This window comes from Lepidochelys kempii, chromosome 25, assembly GCF_965140265.1.
Source record: "Lepidochelys kempii isolate rLepKem1 chromosome 25, rLepKem1.hap2, whole genome shotgun sequence".
Lineage (NCBI taxonomy): Eukaryota > Metazoa > Chordata > Testudines > Cheloniidae > Lepidochelys > Lepidochelys kempii.
Window position 1 is genome coordinate 13419664 of NC_133280.1, and position 16651 is coordinate 13436314.

General features: G+C 52.4%; 1 protein-coding gene across 1 annotated transcript; it reads left to right on the forward strand.

The window, feature by feature from the left end:
• Nucleotides 1–1199: 1199 nt before the first annotated feature.
• Nucleotides 1200–16402, forward strand: PCSK4 (proprotein convertase subtilisin/kexin type 4). Its single transcript, XM_073323728.1, has 15 exons — nt 1200–1370; nt 4232–4336; nt 5235–5330; nt 5775–5903; nt 7477–7553; nt 8314–8402; nt 9697–9869; nt 10503–10715; nt 10986–11086; nt 11672–11775; nt 12106–12223; nt 12794–12973; nt 13699–13823; nt 14623–14742; nt 15790–16402. Exons 1-15 carry the CDS (start codon nt 1200–1202, stop codon nt 16371–16373), a joined length of 2385 nt encoding a protein of 794 aa, XP_073179829.1. The 3' UTR covers nt 16374–16402.
• Nucleotides 16403–16651: the final 249 nt, after the last annotated feature.

Below are 16651 nucleotides of genomic sequence, written 5' to 3' on the forward strand. Positions count from 1 at the left end.
CCGGGGCAGGGGACGTCACAGGGGACAGGTGCGGGCGTACGTGGGACGCAACAGGAGCGGAGAAGGGGGGGCGCAGGGGAGGAGATGGGGCAGGGGGGCAGAGAGGGCAGGGGCCGGGGCCTCTTGGGGAGGCAGAGTTGGGGTCCTCTTGGGGGGGCAGGCCACACGTGGAATGCCAGGAGGGCTCAGGAGAAGAGCGGGGAGGCCCCAGCCGAATATACAGAACTAGAGGAGGGTGAGACCAAGCCTGAGCAGCGGCAGCGCCCTGCAAATAAGGATCATCCCTAGCAAACCAGCTCCCCGGCTGCTCCCCTTGCACGGGAAGCAAGCCTGGGGCATCCTCTGGACAGGGGCTGCCTGCCTGTGAGATCAGGGCAGGTGGGAGCCAAGGTAACAGGCGGAGGGAAGAGCCTGATAAAGCGGATGGGGTGCACACAGTGGTTGAAATGGTAAGCTCCTGGGGGCAGGGACTGTCTATGCATCCGGTGAAGCGGGCTGTAGCCCACGAAAGCTTATGCTCTAATAAATGTGTTCGTCTCTGAGGTGCCACAAGTCTGCCTGTTCTTTTTCTGGATACAGACTAAGACGGCTGCTGCTCTGAAACCTGTCGTTTAGTTCTGTATTTGTACAGCGCCTAGCGCAGGGCGGTCCTGGATCATGACCCCAGCTCCCTAGGCGCTATCTTGAGGCAAATAAATGATACTAATAAAGTATATTTATAACAATATTTATGACAAAAAGAAAGCCCCCCCCCCGCCACAACTCTTTGTCATCTTTCAATCAAAGACGAGGCTCCAGCCCGGCAAACATCATCACGGGAAGGAAAAAACACACCCTCGCCCAATGCTTTAAGAAAACTACAACCCCCATAAGGCTTCGCAGCCAATGAACCACCGCCTCTCCTCGCAAAGCCCACTGGGAGTTGTAGTTTGTTGGGAGGCGAGGTTGTCGAGCCCTGCTGCCTTGGCTTGCGGTTGCTATGGCGACCCCGGCCGGGCCGGGGTGTGAACACGTGGGGTGGGGAAGCCCGAGCAACCCTTCCCCGGCCCGGGAGAGAGGCAAAATCGAGGCCCCGGCTCCAGGCGTAGCGCTAGGCCGCAGATCCCGGGCAGGGCGGGTATTTAAGGGCCCCTTGGCGGGGGTGGCCCCGCGTTCCCCCCCCGGGCAGGGGAGACCCGGTCCGCGCTCTGGGCGGAGCCATGTCGGCGGCGGCTGCCTGGCTCCGGCTCTTGTTGCTGCTGCTGGCCGGCGCCTCCTGCTGCTTGGGCGGGCTCCGCATCTACCTGAGCAGCTGGGCCGTGAGGGTGCCCGCGGGGGCCCGGGAGGCCGAGCGCCTGGCCCGCAAGCACGGGCTGCTCTGCCTGGGGCAGGTGAGGGGCAGGCCGCGGGGGGAGGGGTAAATAGGGGAGTGGGGCAGGGAGGCGGAAGAGGGGCAGTCTGCGAATGCTGCCCCAGCAACCTGGTCCTGGAGCGGCTGGTGGAACTTTCTCCCTGCTGCCCCACACCCTGATCCTTCCCCCCAGACCACCCGCTCCCCAAGAGGGGCTGCTCCCAAGCTCTTCCAGTCCTTCCCCAGGAATTCAGTCCATTTCCTGTTCCAAACCCCCTTTCCAAGAAATGGGGGGGTGGGAAGAGATGTGTTTATGAGAGGGGGGCTGGGGGCAGCAAAGCATACCCTCCTCCCTCTAACAACACCCCAACATTTGTTCCCCAGATGGAAAAGCTCCTGTTGAGAGCCAGGGGGCCAGGTCACTCCTCCACCTGACTGTCTGCAGGGGGAGCTGATGAAAGGCTGACCTGCTGCAGAAGTTCACACTTCTGCCCTCACATGGCCTGCCATTACAGATGACTCTTCAGAAGTTACACTGCACCTAGGACTAAGTAGGCGGCTTCCAGCCAGCCCTGCATAGGTGCCATTTGATGTTGCAATCTTTTTCTCCTGCAAACATTGCCTCTTGTTTATCTATTTTCCTCCCCTCACTCTCCCTCTTCTCTGTCATATCTGTATCTGAGATGCTTTTATCAGGCTCTATTTCTATTTTTAGATGATGACACTCTAGCATCATTACCAAGTCCTCCTCATGCGGCAGCTTAAGCTAAAAGCATACACGATGCATATGGCATTGACAACAGATGCAAATGAATCTTTAAAGAGAGGACCTATTATACAGCAAGGTTGTATAGAATACCACTGGTGTTCAGCCTGTTATCTGGCAATTTAAGGGGAAAAAAGTTTAGTGCAGAGCAGGGTCTCTTTCATTCTAGTTGGCCCATAATTAAGTTTTGGTAAAAAAAGACGCTTTTACCAAAAAATCCCAGATTAATTAAAACATTTCTATGAAATTTTTAATAATGTAATGGTAATACTAGAAGGGAATGCTTGCTTTTCCAAACGCTGCAGCCCATAACTCTGTTCAGCATTCCCTAGTCTCTCTGGATGCATTCTCTGCACCTTTTTATTTATATTTATTTAGAGTGTTTTAGAACCTAGAGGCCCCAGTTGAGATTTGGGGCCCTGTTTCTGCTAGGTTCTGTACAAACGTTTTGTAAAAGACAGCTACTGTCCTGAAAAGCTTACAGTCTAAATAGACCAGACTGATAAAGGGTGAGAGGGAGGCAGAGGAAGTGACTTGCCCAAAGTTATGCACCAGGTTAATGGCCGAGCTGGGAATAGAACCCAGGTGTCCGGAGTCCCAGGCTGGTGCTCTATTCACTAGATCATGCTGCCTCGCTAGCTTACAGTACCTTACCTAACACACAGCCAGCCCGCCAGTTGACACTCTTATCTGAAAGAGAGCTTTATCTCCTTTTAGTTCTAAAAGGCTGGCAGCCATCATCCTGCCATGTATCCCCGTAAATCAATAAGAGATCAAATTCACCTTCTCTGCCTATACAACCAGTTTTAGGCCTCAAGAACTCCGCTGGAGCAGCTGTTTGGTTACAAATGACGTCTTCTCCCCAGCTTTTAATCTGATCTTCTGTTATACCAAAAACAAGCCCCCAACTGACTTTCCACCTTGATTTTTCAGATATTGACCTACCCATCTTCCGTGGTGCTTTCTTTGATCATACAATGGCTTGCCCTCTTCATAAAATCCTGGCAGGAGGAATGCTGGTGCTTCATGCAGCCAGGTGTCCCACTAATTCAATGTCCCCTCATTCAGACCTCGTTCCAAAATCCATTATCTTCTTAGTCCTTTTTCTTTGATTCCTCTCCCAGTCACTCTCTGAATTTACTCTAGGATTCCTACTTGTCCTTTATTCTGGGTGCTCAACATTGCACTATTTCAGAAGTCTCAGCAACCACTCCCCACCTTCCATTCAGCATGAGTCTGGGTGTTTTGAACATCTGTTTGCTCCTTTTCCACCCTCCGTTGTTTCCTTGGCAGTATGTTTCCTACAAGGTAACATTTCAATTGCCGAACCAACCTTTATCCGAGTGGTGCTTTGCTAAGTAACAACTACTTGTCTTTACCATTGTATAGGCCTGTTTTCAGGGTAACTCGGCCACATGAATAACCTGAGCCGAAACTTGCCACAGAATGTTTTTATCTCTTAAGCAGAGGATCTGTGTTTGCAATTGGATATTACAAGGATTTCCTCTTTATCAGCTCCACCTCTGTGTCCTTCCCTAGCTTTCTGCTGTAGCATCCAAATGGCCTCATAGAATATTTAAAAGGCTGTGCAGATCTTTGTCATGTTTTTCCCCTGTCTTTTGCTTTAAAAGACGTCTTTTGCTAACTGATTGTGGAACTAGCTCTCTACGCTTGGTGTGTTCAGGGCTGGGGATCTTCAGTGGATGCCTGTCCTTTGGGGAAAACAAAATTCCATTCAAACTGCCACGTACTGTGGTTTTATCTAGTACCCCATGACTGAGTAAAATGGAAACATGGAGAGACCCACCCCAGTTAGCCAGCAGTTGGCAGGCTGATCAGAAACGTTAACTCTCCATTACTCTGAAGGGAATTCTAAAATGACAAAGGCAAACGCAGAAGGGAAATTCCTAATGCAACGGGCCAGTTAAAAAAAATAAATCCACCCCACACAACTCTCTCCTGTTTTTAATATATTAGAATATGGCCAGGGAAAGTGCTTATAAGGGGGCAGAGATCTAGCTTGTATACTCAGAATGCCAGATGCTGCATTTTATTAGACATACATGGTTAATATTTCTGGTGGCTTCTGGTTGTCACCTGTGTCCTAGCCTTATACATAACTCTTCTTTCTGCAGATAATTGAAGGGGAACACTATTACCATTTCAAACACCGAGGCATGGTGCAGGAATCCCTGAACAGACACTGGGGCTGGCATGTGCATCTGAAAAGAGAGCCCAAGGTGAATAGAGTGTAATTTCTGGTAGAAGCTCAAAAGAACTTCAGCTTGCTAGAAAATGCGTTTGTGAATTTTAAGGCTAGACAGGACCATTGTGAGCATCTAGTTTGGCCTCCTGCATAGCACAGGGCAGAGAATATCACCGAGTTACTCCTGCATGGAGCACCTAACTTCTGGTTGAAACATAGCATGGCCTCTTTCCTCCTGTCAGAGCTAAGGTGGAAAGGGATCGGCCAAGGCATCAGCTTCCATGGTTATGTCTATAAATACTGCAGATCAGGCACCGATTGAATGGAGTTGCTGTGCTATCAAACCAGCATGTGTAGCCTTGAATGCAGGGTCCCGCCTACTTTGATAGCCCGTCCCTGACAGTGACCAGTTCTTCAGAGGATGGCAGAAGAACTAATAGTATGTTACTATCCACGGTTTGTTTGTTTGGAGGGGCTGTCTTCTTGAGTCCCAGCTTGTGATCAGATCCAAAGCATAAGGACCTTTTATCTTATCATGAGTGACTGCCAATGTTGTTTTTCCTAGACATAGTCTGCTAGAGGCAAACCTTGAATGCATATGCCAAAGATCTCCTCGTTCATTTGATGCCCTGTCAGTTAAAATGTCTAACAGACTTTGGAACTGATTTGGTTAGGAATTGATAAAGGGTCTTTTCTGTTAGTGCTTTACAACCACAGACGAAAGCTTCAGGGAATGAGATCTACTTCGGTGGCTATGGCAAATCTCCAGGTGTCTGGTTAAAATGGCCACTCCACCAAGCCAGTAGAGCACAGAGGTGTAAATGGTATGGAAAATGTACAATGGGAGGTGACATCTGTCACTGGGAGTAGACTGGCAAAGAGGAACTTGCCGCTTTCCCTGGCATTAAGAAGGGTGACTCCTCTCCATCTAGGTCCACTGGTTCGAGCAGCAAACGCTGAAGAGGCGTACGAAAAGAACCATTGCTGTCGTGCCAACAGATCCTTGGTTCCATAAACAGTGGTACATGGTAAGAGTTTATATTCTGTTACCTCCTCCTGTCTGATCCTCCTCTAACTCTGCTACTGTATCCTCGTGGTTTAGTGGTCCATGCGTTCTAGCATTTAGAGCAGCCAACTGGGCGCCAGGACTCCTGGCTTTTATTCTTCAGTTCTGACTTGCTTGAGGAAGTCACCATTGCATGCCTCATTTTCCTTAGCTGTAAAGTAGGAATAATACTGGTAATAAATCAGAACAATCTCTGTCATTGGAGGTTTTCAAGAGCAGGTTAGACCAGTTACCTGTCAGGGATAGTCTAGATAATACTTAGTCCTGCCTTGAGTGCAGGAGACTGGACTAGAAGACCTCTCAAGGTCCCTTCCAGTCCTACGATTCTATGGTTCGTAAAGGAGATTCATAGATCACAGGCCAGAATGGATCTTTGTGCTCAAACCTGGTCTGGCTTTCGTTTCAGAACAACGACGTCCACCCAGACCTGAATATCCTCACGGCTTGGAGCAAGGGGTACTCCGGCTTGGGCGTGGTGCTCTCCATCCTGGATGACGGACTGGAGAGAGACCACCCCGATCTGTCTGCTAACTACGTAAGATCAATCTGAAACTATCCAGGTGTCCCAAGGTTGTGACCTCCACAGCTGAGTCGTTTGGGATCGATCAGCTACAACCAGTTGCTTCTTTGCAGCATATTCCCTGCAAGGAAGAGGAGAAGCTGTGAAAGAACCTTTGTCCTGGTGTGGTGGGGCTCAGCCCTGGGGAGCCCAGCCTCTGGACGGCTGGATCAAGAGGCTTAGGGAAACTTCAGACGTTTGAAATGGCTTCTATAAAAGAAATATCAAAGACCAAAGAAACATGACAAGATGTAATTAGAGGAAGCTGCATCCGAGCACGTTTAGAAAACAAATGGAGAAATCTCCTTAAGTGATCACTTATAGTGCATCTCATAAGTCCTCTAAATAGCGCAGAAGTTGGGTTGACTCCTCCCTCCCAGCCATATCCTCCCAGAGTGACAGCATGCAACGGCTCTCAACCTTTCCAGATGACTGTCCCCCTTTCAGGAGTCTGATTTGTCTTGCGTACCCCCAAGTTTCACTTCAGCGTATAGTACATAGAGCAGCATAACCAAGTCATTGTCTGTATGAAATTTTAGTTTGTACTGACTTTGCTAGTGCTTTTTCTGTAGCCTATTGTAAAACTAGGCAAATATCTAGATGAGTTGATGTACCCCTCTGGAAGACCTCTGTGTACCCCCAGGGTACATGTACCCCTTGAGAAGCACTTGGCTAATGGACAAAGCACTGGGATGGGATTCAGGAGACTTGGCTTCTATTCCTGGCTTTGCCACAGACCTGCTGGGTTATTTTAGCAAGTGACTTTTTAGCTCCTTGTGCCTCCATTTCCCCATTTAAAATGGGGATAAATGCTTTGTAAAGCGTTAGGTTTCCTAATGCTCTGGTCAAAATGCAGAGTAGCACCAGTTTAACCAAAGGTGTGATAAGTAGACCTTGTCAAACCAGTGAAAGTTGTGTGTAGGACCCTATATTGATTTAAACCTATTTTCTATTAGTTTAATTTGCATCTAAGTTAAACTGATGTAACTGGGTTTAAACCAGAAGAGTGGTCTACAAAGTTGCGCTGGTATAATTAAATCCTGTTTATTAAATAACTTTAAAATTAATCCCAGTGCTCTTTGTGTGTGTAGATAAACTCTTCTTTCTTGATGGCTGGACTGTAAGAGACAAGTGGTTGCTGTGTTTGAATATAATTGAGACAGTAACCCAGTGGACTGAGCATAGGGCTAGGAGCCAGGAAGTCCTGTTCTAATTCTGGCTCTGCTACTGAATTGCTTTAGGTAATCTCTGTTTTCCTATTGTTAAATTATTAGGCCAGAAGCAACCACTCTGATCATCTAGTTTGCCCTCCTGTGTAACACAGGCCATAGGATTTCCCTGGATTAACCCCTGGGATATTATCAATACCCCATAGGAGCACATGGTAACACTTGTGAAGAACACTCACAATGTGGAGTGCTACATAGATGCTGATTTACCTGGTTGTTGGCTTTGTTTCAGGGGTTAAAGAGAAAGTATAATGTCATTGTAACAAAGATATGCTTTCTAAAGCAGGGTCTTCTCACCTTCGTGTTTCCTCTTGCTTTAGGATCCCCTTGCGAGTTATGACTTCAACAGTAATGATCCCGACCCACAGCCTCGTTACAATGTCTGGGATGAGAATCGGTGAGTTTCTGCAGCAAACGGGGGTGCTGCTGCTTGGGGTGTCCAGATCTAAATCCCCTGCCTTGGGGATTTTGTCTCTCTGGTAGTAGAGCTAATCTCCTGGGTCGTCCTCCTGGTGCATCATGAGATTCACTATTACAATGCATTGAGGTGAAGGTGGAAGCTAATTCTGTCCCTGTACAATGAAGGACTGGGGTTACAAAGCATGCATGTTCCTGTGGGGGGACATTCGGGCACTTGGATTGGAGTCAGAGGGATTTGCCTCAGGATTTCCCCTACCTAAGCAATGACACTAAGCTGCGTCTCAGCTGTAGTGAATGTTACCAAGCGCTCTTGATCTGGCAGGCTCACCAGTGCATGTGTGCAGGGTGCAATGTACCCCAGAGTGTCCAGTACCTTGAATTCCCAGCTGACTCAAACAGGAGGATCCTAACCTTGCATCTGGCCCCTCCTTCTCTTACGGTGACCAAATGTAATGCTATCTGGGCCATCAGGCAGGCTGGGTATTTTCAGTTGTTCTCTCTCTCATCCCACCTGCCAGCACTTATTGCACCACTTACCACAACTTGCACTGACTGAGTTGTGCCCAAATGGAAAGCGACCCCCAAGGTGATTTAAGGAGGGACCATCCTAATGGAATATTCCAGGGAGAGGAACAGCATGCGCTGTCCATCGTGGCAAGGCAGAGTATATGGGGGAATCTGGCTGTTTGGCTGGCAGATATGGCTGTGGTGACTTGCTTCCTGCCTCTGTCCCTCAGGCACGGGACACGCTGTGCAGGAGAGGTGGCAGCTACAGCCAACAACAGACTCTGTGGAGTCGGCGTCGCCTACAATGCAAAAATTGGAGGTAAGCGACCTGCTTTCCTGGAGTGATACCTCCCAGATCTCATGGGAAGGGAAGGCCCGAGCTTGCCCACACCTCTGAGGGAGTGCTTGGCCCCAGAACAGGGACTAGGCTGTACAGCATAAGGGCAGTTCTGCAGGCATCTCAAACCAAACTCTTGGTTAAAACTGGCTGCGACTATCCAAAGAGGCAGCACGGTCTAGTGGATTCAGCACAGGGCATGAGGGCAGGAGCTCCCGAGCTCTAACCCAGCTCTGCCGATTACGTACTGCATGGTTTTGGACAGTCCGTGAGGACCCGACGGATTGGGTTTTTATTTTGCAGCAGGAGCAAGTAACTACAAATCCATTTGAAGCCAATGGGAATTGCAGATGCTCAGCACCTCTGTACATCTGGTCCCTTAACCTCTGTGTGTCCATCTGTAGAACAGCAAAAACCTCATCCCTGCCTCACCACGCTCTGTGGCTACGGAGATTGACTGGTGAATGCCTGGGCGTTGTGCTGAACATATACAAAGTGCTCAAGGTTAGGCTGACCTGGCTGAAGCTGGAGCCTTGCGTGATACTAGAGGGAGCTCTTGCCTAGCTGCTGCAAATGGATTAGAAGAGCTGTTGGCTAATTTATGATTCGGGCCCTACCAAATTCACAGGCCATTTTGGTCAATATCAGTCATAGGATTTTAAAAATTGTACATTTCATGATTTCGGCTAATTAAATCTGAAATTTCACAGTGTTGTGATTGTAGGGGTCCTGACCCAAAAAGGAGTTGGGGGGGGGGGGGGTCGACAAGGTTATTGTGGGGGGGGTTGCGGTTCTGCTACCCTTCCTTCTGCGCTGCTGCTGGTGGCGGTGCTGCCTTCGGAGCTGGGCAGCTGGAGAGCGGCGGCTGCTGGCCAGGAGCCCAGCTTTGAAGGCAGCAGCACAGAAGCAAGGGTGGCAACACAGCAACCCCCCCTAAAATAACCTTGTGAACCCCCTGCAACTCTTTTGTGTCAGGCCCCCTAATTTGAGAAATGCTGGTCTCCCCTGTGAAATCTGTATAGTATGGGGTAAAAGCACCCAAAAGACCAGATTTCACGGGGTGGGGACCAGATTTCATAGTCCGTGATGCGTTTTTCGTGGCTGTGAATATAGTAGGGCCCTAGGTATGAGGCTACCGTGGAGGCTTGCATGCTCATGTCAGCAACTGGAGACGCCTGCTTGACCTGGAGTGGGAGAGGGCTCACTGGCCCATCGAGGGCAGTGCTGGCTCACAGAGACCTCTGACCTAGCTGCCCTCTCTTCCCTGGCCCCACAGGTGTGAGGATGCTCGACGGTCCCATCACGGACCTCGTGGAGGCTCAATCCTTGAGTTTCCGCCCCCAGCACATCCACGTCTACAGCGCTAGCTGGGGCCCGGAGGATGATGGTAAAACTGTGGAGGGGCCTGGAATGCTGGCCCTGGAAGCTTTCTACAAGGGGACAGCAAGTGTAAGCACCGGCTCTGGGCATGGCTCCTCTGCCAGCTTGTTACCTCTGAAAAGAGCCTTGGCCTCTGGTCGTCAAGGGGGTTTGTGGCTTCTGAAGGGGAGGGATAACATAGGCTAGCCCCCCAGCAGGCCAGCTCTGGGCCAGGCACCTGGGGCCAGTTCAGGGAGGAATTCTGCTCCCCCCTGCACGACACAGCCCTGGGTGCTGGGTGTTTTTTTGCCCTCCACTGAACTGTCCGAGCCAGCCTGCTGCGAAAGGCTTGGCTAGCTAGAGCCTTGGTTTGATCCACTACGAACAATTGTTGGGTATAATTTTACATGGAACTAGCCCCACCCTTCCTGTTTATTCCCATCTCCCTCTGAAATAGCACCCTGTACGCATGCTGCGGCAGGTGGGGATTGGTCAGCTTAACTACAGCGTATTGTTTCCATGGAAACTAGGTCAGCTGTACCCAGGACCCTGGAATATCAGTGTCTGAGGGTCCGCACTGCGAACCGACCAGAGAGCCGGGAGGAGCCCTGTGTCACATTAGCAGCATATTAACGCCACTGCAACAGCACGGGACTCTGTCCCGACACCTCCCCCTGCCCCACGCAGTGTAACACTAGTCCCAGCTTGCTCCCCTCCCCACAGGGGCGCGGCGGCCTGGGTTCTCTCTTCGTCTGGGCCTCTGGCAACGGCGGCATCCACTCCGACAACTGTAACTGCGACGGGTACACCAACAGCATCTACACCCTGTCGGTGGGCAGCGCGACGGAGAGCGGCCGGGTGCCCTGGTACAGCGAGGCCTGCGCCTCCACCCTCACCACCACCTACAGCAGCGGCACCAAGAGCGAGAAGCAGATCGTGAGTCCCCCCCGCCCATTCCTCTCTCCCCTAGGTTAAGGCTGCACTCGAGGGCCCACCGCAGCAGGGCCCCAGCCAAGAGGCGGCTCAGTGGTGACCCCTTCTGGCCGACTGGGGAGCCAACTGATGGCTCGAGAGTTCTGCCCTTCATTTCACTCCTTTACCCGCACAGGCCAGCTCAAACCCAGCAGAGGATTCAGTCCAGAACGTATCTTGGCATCTCTCTGAGAAGCCAATCCCACGGCTTCCTTACCTACCCTCTCTCCCCAGGTGACTACTGATCTGCGGCATCGCTGCACCGACAAGCACACGGGCACCTCCGCCTCTGCCCCCCTGGCTGCAGGGATGATCGCGCTCGCTCTGGAGGCCAAGTAGGTAGAACGTGCGTTCACGCTGCACTCCTACCCGCTAAGGCTGTTCCTGCCTTGGCAACGCAGCCACTACCCCCAGGGAATCTGCTAGGGCCTCTTTCCAGAGTCACTTAGAATGTCTGTAGGGATTATGGTCAAAATATCTCCCCATCGCTCCGACAAAAGCAAACACGGTATCTAGTCATGTGGAGTCAAAATCGCTCATGACCTGGGTCGCGCAGTCTCCTCTCCAGGGATACAGTTCGGGAAACCAAAGCTAGCGCCCCCTCCCAGCTGTTCAGCTTCCTGCAGGAAACCCAATTGGTGGGTCTCCATCCAGTCCAAGTGGCTGGGTGTCCACCCCACTGTCTGCCCTAATTGGCAGAGAAGCCAAGGATGGAATGAGCCAAAGATGCTCATCTATTAACCCTGTAACACAGCCTCTCCAAAGCACTGGAGACCAAGCTGGGACTGCCTGGAGAAAGCTTGCCCATGCTCTATCTGCTGTGTGGATGAGCAGAAGCCACCTGCCCTCTCACCAACCCCAGAGTCACCTGAACCTTTTGATACAGGAGACCTCTTTCCCAAAGTCCTCCTTGTCTCTAGCCCAGCACTGACCTGGCGCGACATGCAGCATCTCGTGGTGAGAGCCTCCAAACCAGCCCATCTGCAGGCAGAAGACTGGGCCCTGAACGGAGTTGGACGCAAAGGTGAGGCTGCTCGTTAAATCTTTACTCAGTGCAGATTGCTACCTGGACCCAGGGATCCTAGTTACATCCGCCATGGTATTTAAAAGAACAAGAGGCTTGCAGCCCTTAACAGTCTTTGTTGGCTGTTGATGGTCTCTACTAATGCTGCAGCATCTAGACCAAGTGCACCTTCCATGCTTGCTGTGAAAGAAAATGCTGGTTCTTTGGGTATATAAGAGCTGATTTTTCTACAGCAAATCTGGAAGCAATAAGCTACCATGAGTCACGTTTTAGCAGTCCGTTGTTGAGGCTCACTGATACTTCCCTGGGCTGGGTGTCTCTGTTTTTCAGTGAGCCACCATTACGGCTATGGACTCCTGGATGCTGGTGACCTGGTGGACCTGGCCAAGAAGTGGACTACAACCAGGCCCCAGAGGAAGTGTTCAGTCAAGGTTGTCTATGCACCCCTGTAAGAGAAGAAATCCTGTTGGAATCTGACCCCTTGTGTTGCGTGGGGAATCCTGGCAGAAAAGCCTTTCTGTGCACAAAGCAGGAGCTTCCCGTAGACACTTTCTCAGGGAAATGAGACCTTGGGATGGGGATCAGATTTTCAAGTATGGGTTGGATACATACAAACACCACAGCACTTCAGGAGGTCCTGCTGTTGCAGTTCTTTGTGGATGTTAAAGGGGGTGGCAGCAAAGATTAGTGACTGCCTGTCCCTCATATTCATGGAGGCAAGATCTGGGTCACTGGGGGCCCTCCCCCCAGAAAAAGAATAACCCTGCCTGCAAAGCATGATCCCCATCCTCTGCTTGGACCCTATGAACTTACACCCCAAAGCTCTGCTCTGCTTTAGCTCTGGTTTGCTGGATGCACCAGACCTGATGCTGTTCCTTTGTGGTTTCATTAAAAAATGTGTGCTGAAGCAAGAGGCTTTAGTAGCAGGCTCTCCTGTACCTGATCTCATTGGGTTTCTGGGCCCCAAGCTGAGGGAGAGGGGCAGACGCCTTCACCTCCTCTTCTTGTCTCCTGGCAGGGAGATAGGCTCAAAACTCACAGTCAGCAAAAAAGTCTCCACCTGCATCGGGAGGACCAGGTATATCCGCTCCCTGGAGCATGTCCAGGTCCGCATCTCTCTAAGCTACAGCAGGAGAGGGGATCTGGCCATCTCTCTGACCAGCCCAATGGGAACCAAGTCCACCCTGGTGGCCATCAGGTAAGGTACCAGTAGGAAGTGTTTAGCTCACACTTCCATGGGAGAAGGTACAGCCTGCAATGATCAAATGGGAATTTCATGGATAATAGAGATTTAAAACTCAAGTCTTAGGGAATATGATTGCTCTAAAACGAGTTGTGGCACTAGGATAGGAGTTCTCAACTTGCGGGTCACGACCCTCCAGAGAGTCACAAACAGGTGTCAGGCTTACAGCCTCCCTGCCCTTCCCATATTGCTAAAGGTAAGTGTGCAGGGGGCAGGGGGGTCCTAGCTAGATGAGAGGTAGGTCATTTCTCTATATGGATCCATTGCACTGGGGACATCAGAACTGCTGCACTGGAATGGATCCATGGATTGTCTGGTGTGGTATCCGGTCTCCAACAGTGGCCAGTGCTGACTTCTTGAGGGGAAGCCACCAGCCTCCACAATGCACTAGATTACAGGGGCACAGGTTCCTTCCTGACCCAAGCTGGGGAGCAGTGTATGCCCAGAAGAGTTACCCCAGCAGGGCTGTGAGGTGAAGGCTGCTTCGAGAAGTCTTCCTGCTAGAAAGGCAAATGGTTGAGGCAGCCAGTTCTCCTGGCTCTGGTACATTTGAAGCTGCCGTTGTAAGAACCTGGACACTTGTCTGAAGCTCACCTCTGGGTTTCTGAAGTGCATCCTCTGATCTTCTAGTGTCCAAATTCTGAAGGGTTTGAGCATTTCCCTTCCCTCGCCCCCGCTAGGCCATACGACACCAGCAACCAGGGCTACAGGGATTGGTCCTTCATGTCCACGCACTTCTGGGACGAGGACCCACAAGGCACCTGGACGCTCTTCCTAGAGAACAAGGGAGATGCCTACAACACAGGTGAGCATCCCCGCCATGCACGAGACATATGCAAGAGCCCATTTGCTATCGCTACAGCTGCTTTTCCTCTGGTTAGCTGAGGCTGAGCAGAGTTCAGGACAGGCTGCTGAACGGCTCAGCAAGTGGGGATGTGCCTAAAGAACTGGAGCGATGATCCCCTGTAGGCCAGCAAGGAGTTCTAGGCAGCAAGGTCTCTTCCTGGGTTAGTTGTTACTTACGTTGCCATCTCCCAGTGGGAGTGAACTGTTCCCAAAGACACTGGTGTCTCCCAGATGGCTGTTCACAACTCTTCCCCTGAATGCTTGTGCAAGGGGAAGCTGAGCCAGAGTTAATCCCTATGCACCAGGACCCAGGTGGTGCCCCTGAGCCCTGTTACATTTCCTCCCCTGTGCACCCCTCCTTTGCTGTTCTCTTTATCCCATCCTCCTGCACCCCTCATTGTACACAGGGCCTGGACTAAATTCCCTCTTCTGATAGGGATTTTGGAGCTAGTGAGGTTGCACCTCTTGGGATCCTTTAAAGCTCCCTTGCTAGGGGCCCCTCTCATGTATCACGGCCTTTAGCACTGGGATGGGGTGGAGTGGGCTCCGGCTGTGAATGGCCATGGCGTTCATTCACTAACCTGTCCAACACCCGGTGTCCCAGTGCTCATCCATAGCACCTGGGGTTAACCCTTTGGGCCCAGAGCTCCATGAAGCACCTGTGCAGGTGTCTTGTAGGGAACTCGTGGCATTTGGGATCATGGGCTCCCCAGCATCGAGTCTGAAGCCCCTCCTCTCTTGAACTCCCTGCCCCCCAGGGTTCCTCACCAGCTTCGTCCTGCAGCTCTACGGAACGGACGAGGACATGATGGCCAGGCAGGTAGCAGCCTCCGTTGTGAGCGAGTGCGTTAGGCGGGACTCCAAGGGAACATGCGAGGGTGAGTCGTCCTTGTTCTTCGTTACCCCCCTGGCACCAATAGACTCACTAGCACAGGGCCCCAATGGGGCTCTGTTGTAATCCTCAGGCAAAGTCAAGAGTTATCCACAGCCACGTGGCCTGACCCCCACCCACCCCCAGAGCAGGCAGGGCTCTGCCAGCACAGCCGGCCACCTCGGCTCACCTCAGAGGAGACCGTTTGCCTGGTGAGCTGCGGGGGAGGTACGTCTGTGCAGCAGCCTGAGGATGCTTCCATGTTCCCTTTAGACTCTTCTGGCTGGGTCTCCTGAGTAGCCAGTCAGTGGCCCTCCTCAGCAGGATAGGGGGTCACTGAGTGACAGACCCCCCCCCTCCTTGCAGCGGTGCTGTGCGCCAGGCCCTGGCCATACTGGCATCTCCTGCTGGCCCCAGGAATGAGTTGGGGAAGCCTGCTGGTGTCCTTCCCCGTCCTTCAATCAGGCATTACAGTGGGGCGTGGTTGGCTTGGCCAGAGGGGCTGCTAAGCCATTCAGCCTGAGCTCAGCAAACCGGGCGGGCCTGGGGCTGAACCAGTCTCAGCCTTTCAGTCCCGCAGGCAGAAACGCTCTGCTTCTTATCAGCATGCCTGTCCCTCCTTAAGCCTGAGGGGATACCAGTGCTCTGTGCAGCAGGTTGGAACTAGAAACCACCTAGATTCCTGGGAGTCACAGGTTTGAATCCAGGCAGGGTCAACTTAACCCTTTGTCCTGCAGAGAGCAGTAAGTGGCATTCCACACCTGCAGGGCTTCCTTGGAGGAGACCTTAAACACCAAGGCCCAGATCCTCCAAGGTATCTAGGCTCCTAACAGCCACTGAAATAGCTTTGTGGATCTGGGCCTAGGCTCCCCTCTGCTGCGTGTGGGCACTGGCCATGCCTGGGCACCTCAGTAAGATGGGCTGTAAGCCCCTTCGTGCCCCACAGCTGTGCAGCTGGCTCTGCTGGCTGTTGCCCATCCACCCTGCAGAATGCAGCAGAGGTGGCTGCATTTCAGCCTGGGGCTCATGCTAACTCTTGCCCCTCTCCCTGCAGAATGCAGCAGCCCCTTCTATGCGTTCCAGCACCTCTGCCTGTCCTACTGCCCTCCCCACTCTTACAACCGATCCAGGAGGTCTTCCCGCCTGAATGGGAGCCCACACCCTGTCCAGGTCTGTGCCACCTGCCACCCGTCCTGCTACACGTGCCAGGGGGACACCGCCAACAACTGCACCGCCTGCCCCCCCTTCTGCACCTTCCATGAGTTCTCACACTCCTGCTCCCCGCCAGCGTACCCCTTCCTCTTTCCCAGCAAGCCTGCAGAGGGGCAGCACGTCGTCCTCCTCATCCTGGTGATCCTGCTGGGCGGGGGCCCTCTCCTCGTGGGCATCCTCTGCATCACCTGCCATGGGATGTCCCTCGCCGCCTCCTGGAGGCAGCGGAAGGGGCTCTGCGCTCTGCCCACAGCCACTGGCTTGGCAGGGGGAAGTGAGACTGGGACCAGTGCTAACACGAGAGGGGCTGGGTGCTTAAATGAGCCAGGGCAGCTGCAGGCTCCTGGGCCACCAGTGGAGGGCAGTGCTGGCCACGTAGCCCAGACACTGCCTGCAGGCCATGCTGCTTCCAGACTTAGAACCTGAGACCACCCCCCTCCCTGTGAAATAAATCTCCTATTGTCAGTCAGAGCTGGCGCCTCCTCTCTTGGTGCATGCAGGTTGGACTGGAGTAGCAGAACCAACCCTAGGGGCTGCCATGACCCCTGCATTGGCTACCACTACCCTGCCCCCGCATCCCTGAGCCTCAGGGGCTGGAGAGTCAGGTGGGGGGGCTCTGTGCTCCTCTGCGCCTGTCCCTGGCTGGAGCTCAGCCAGCGTGGCTCCTGGGGCCTACTGCACTGGCCAAAGGGTTGGCCCAGGGC

Bases quoted from the DNA above. Each gene is read 5' to 3' on its own strand.
- PCSK4 (XM_073323728.1), top strand. From the start codon at position 1,200: ATGTCGGCGGCGGCTGCCTGGCTCCGGCTCTTGTTGCTGCTGCTGGCC. The intron at 9,870-10,502 runs GTAAGCACCGGC...CCCTCCCCACAG, and splicing joins TCTACAAGGGGACAGCAAGT to GGGCGCGGCGGCCTGGGTTC. The intron at 13,824-14,622 runs GTGAGCATCCCC...CCTGCCCCCCAG, and splicing joins GGGAGATGCCTACAACACAG to GGTTCCTCACCAGCTTCGTC.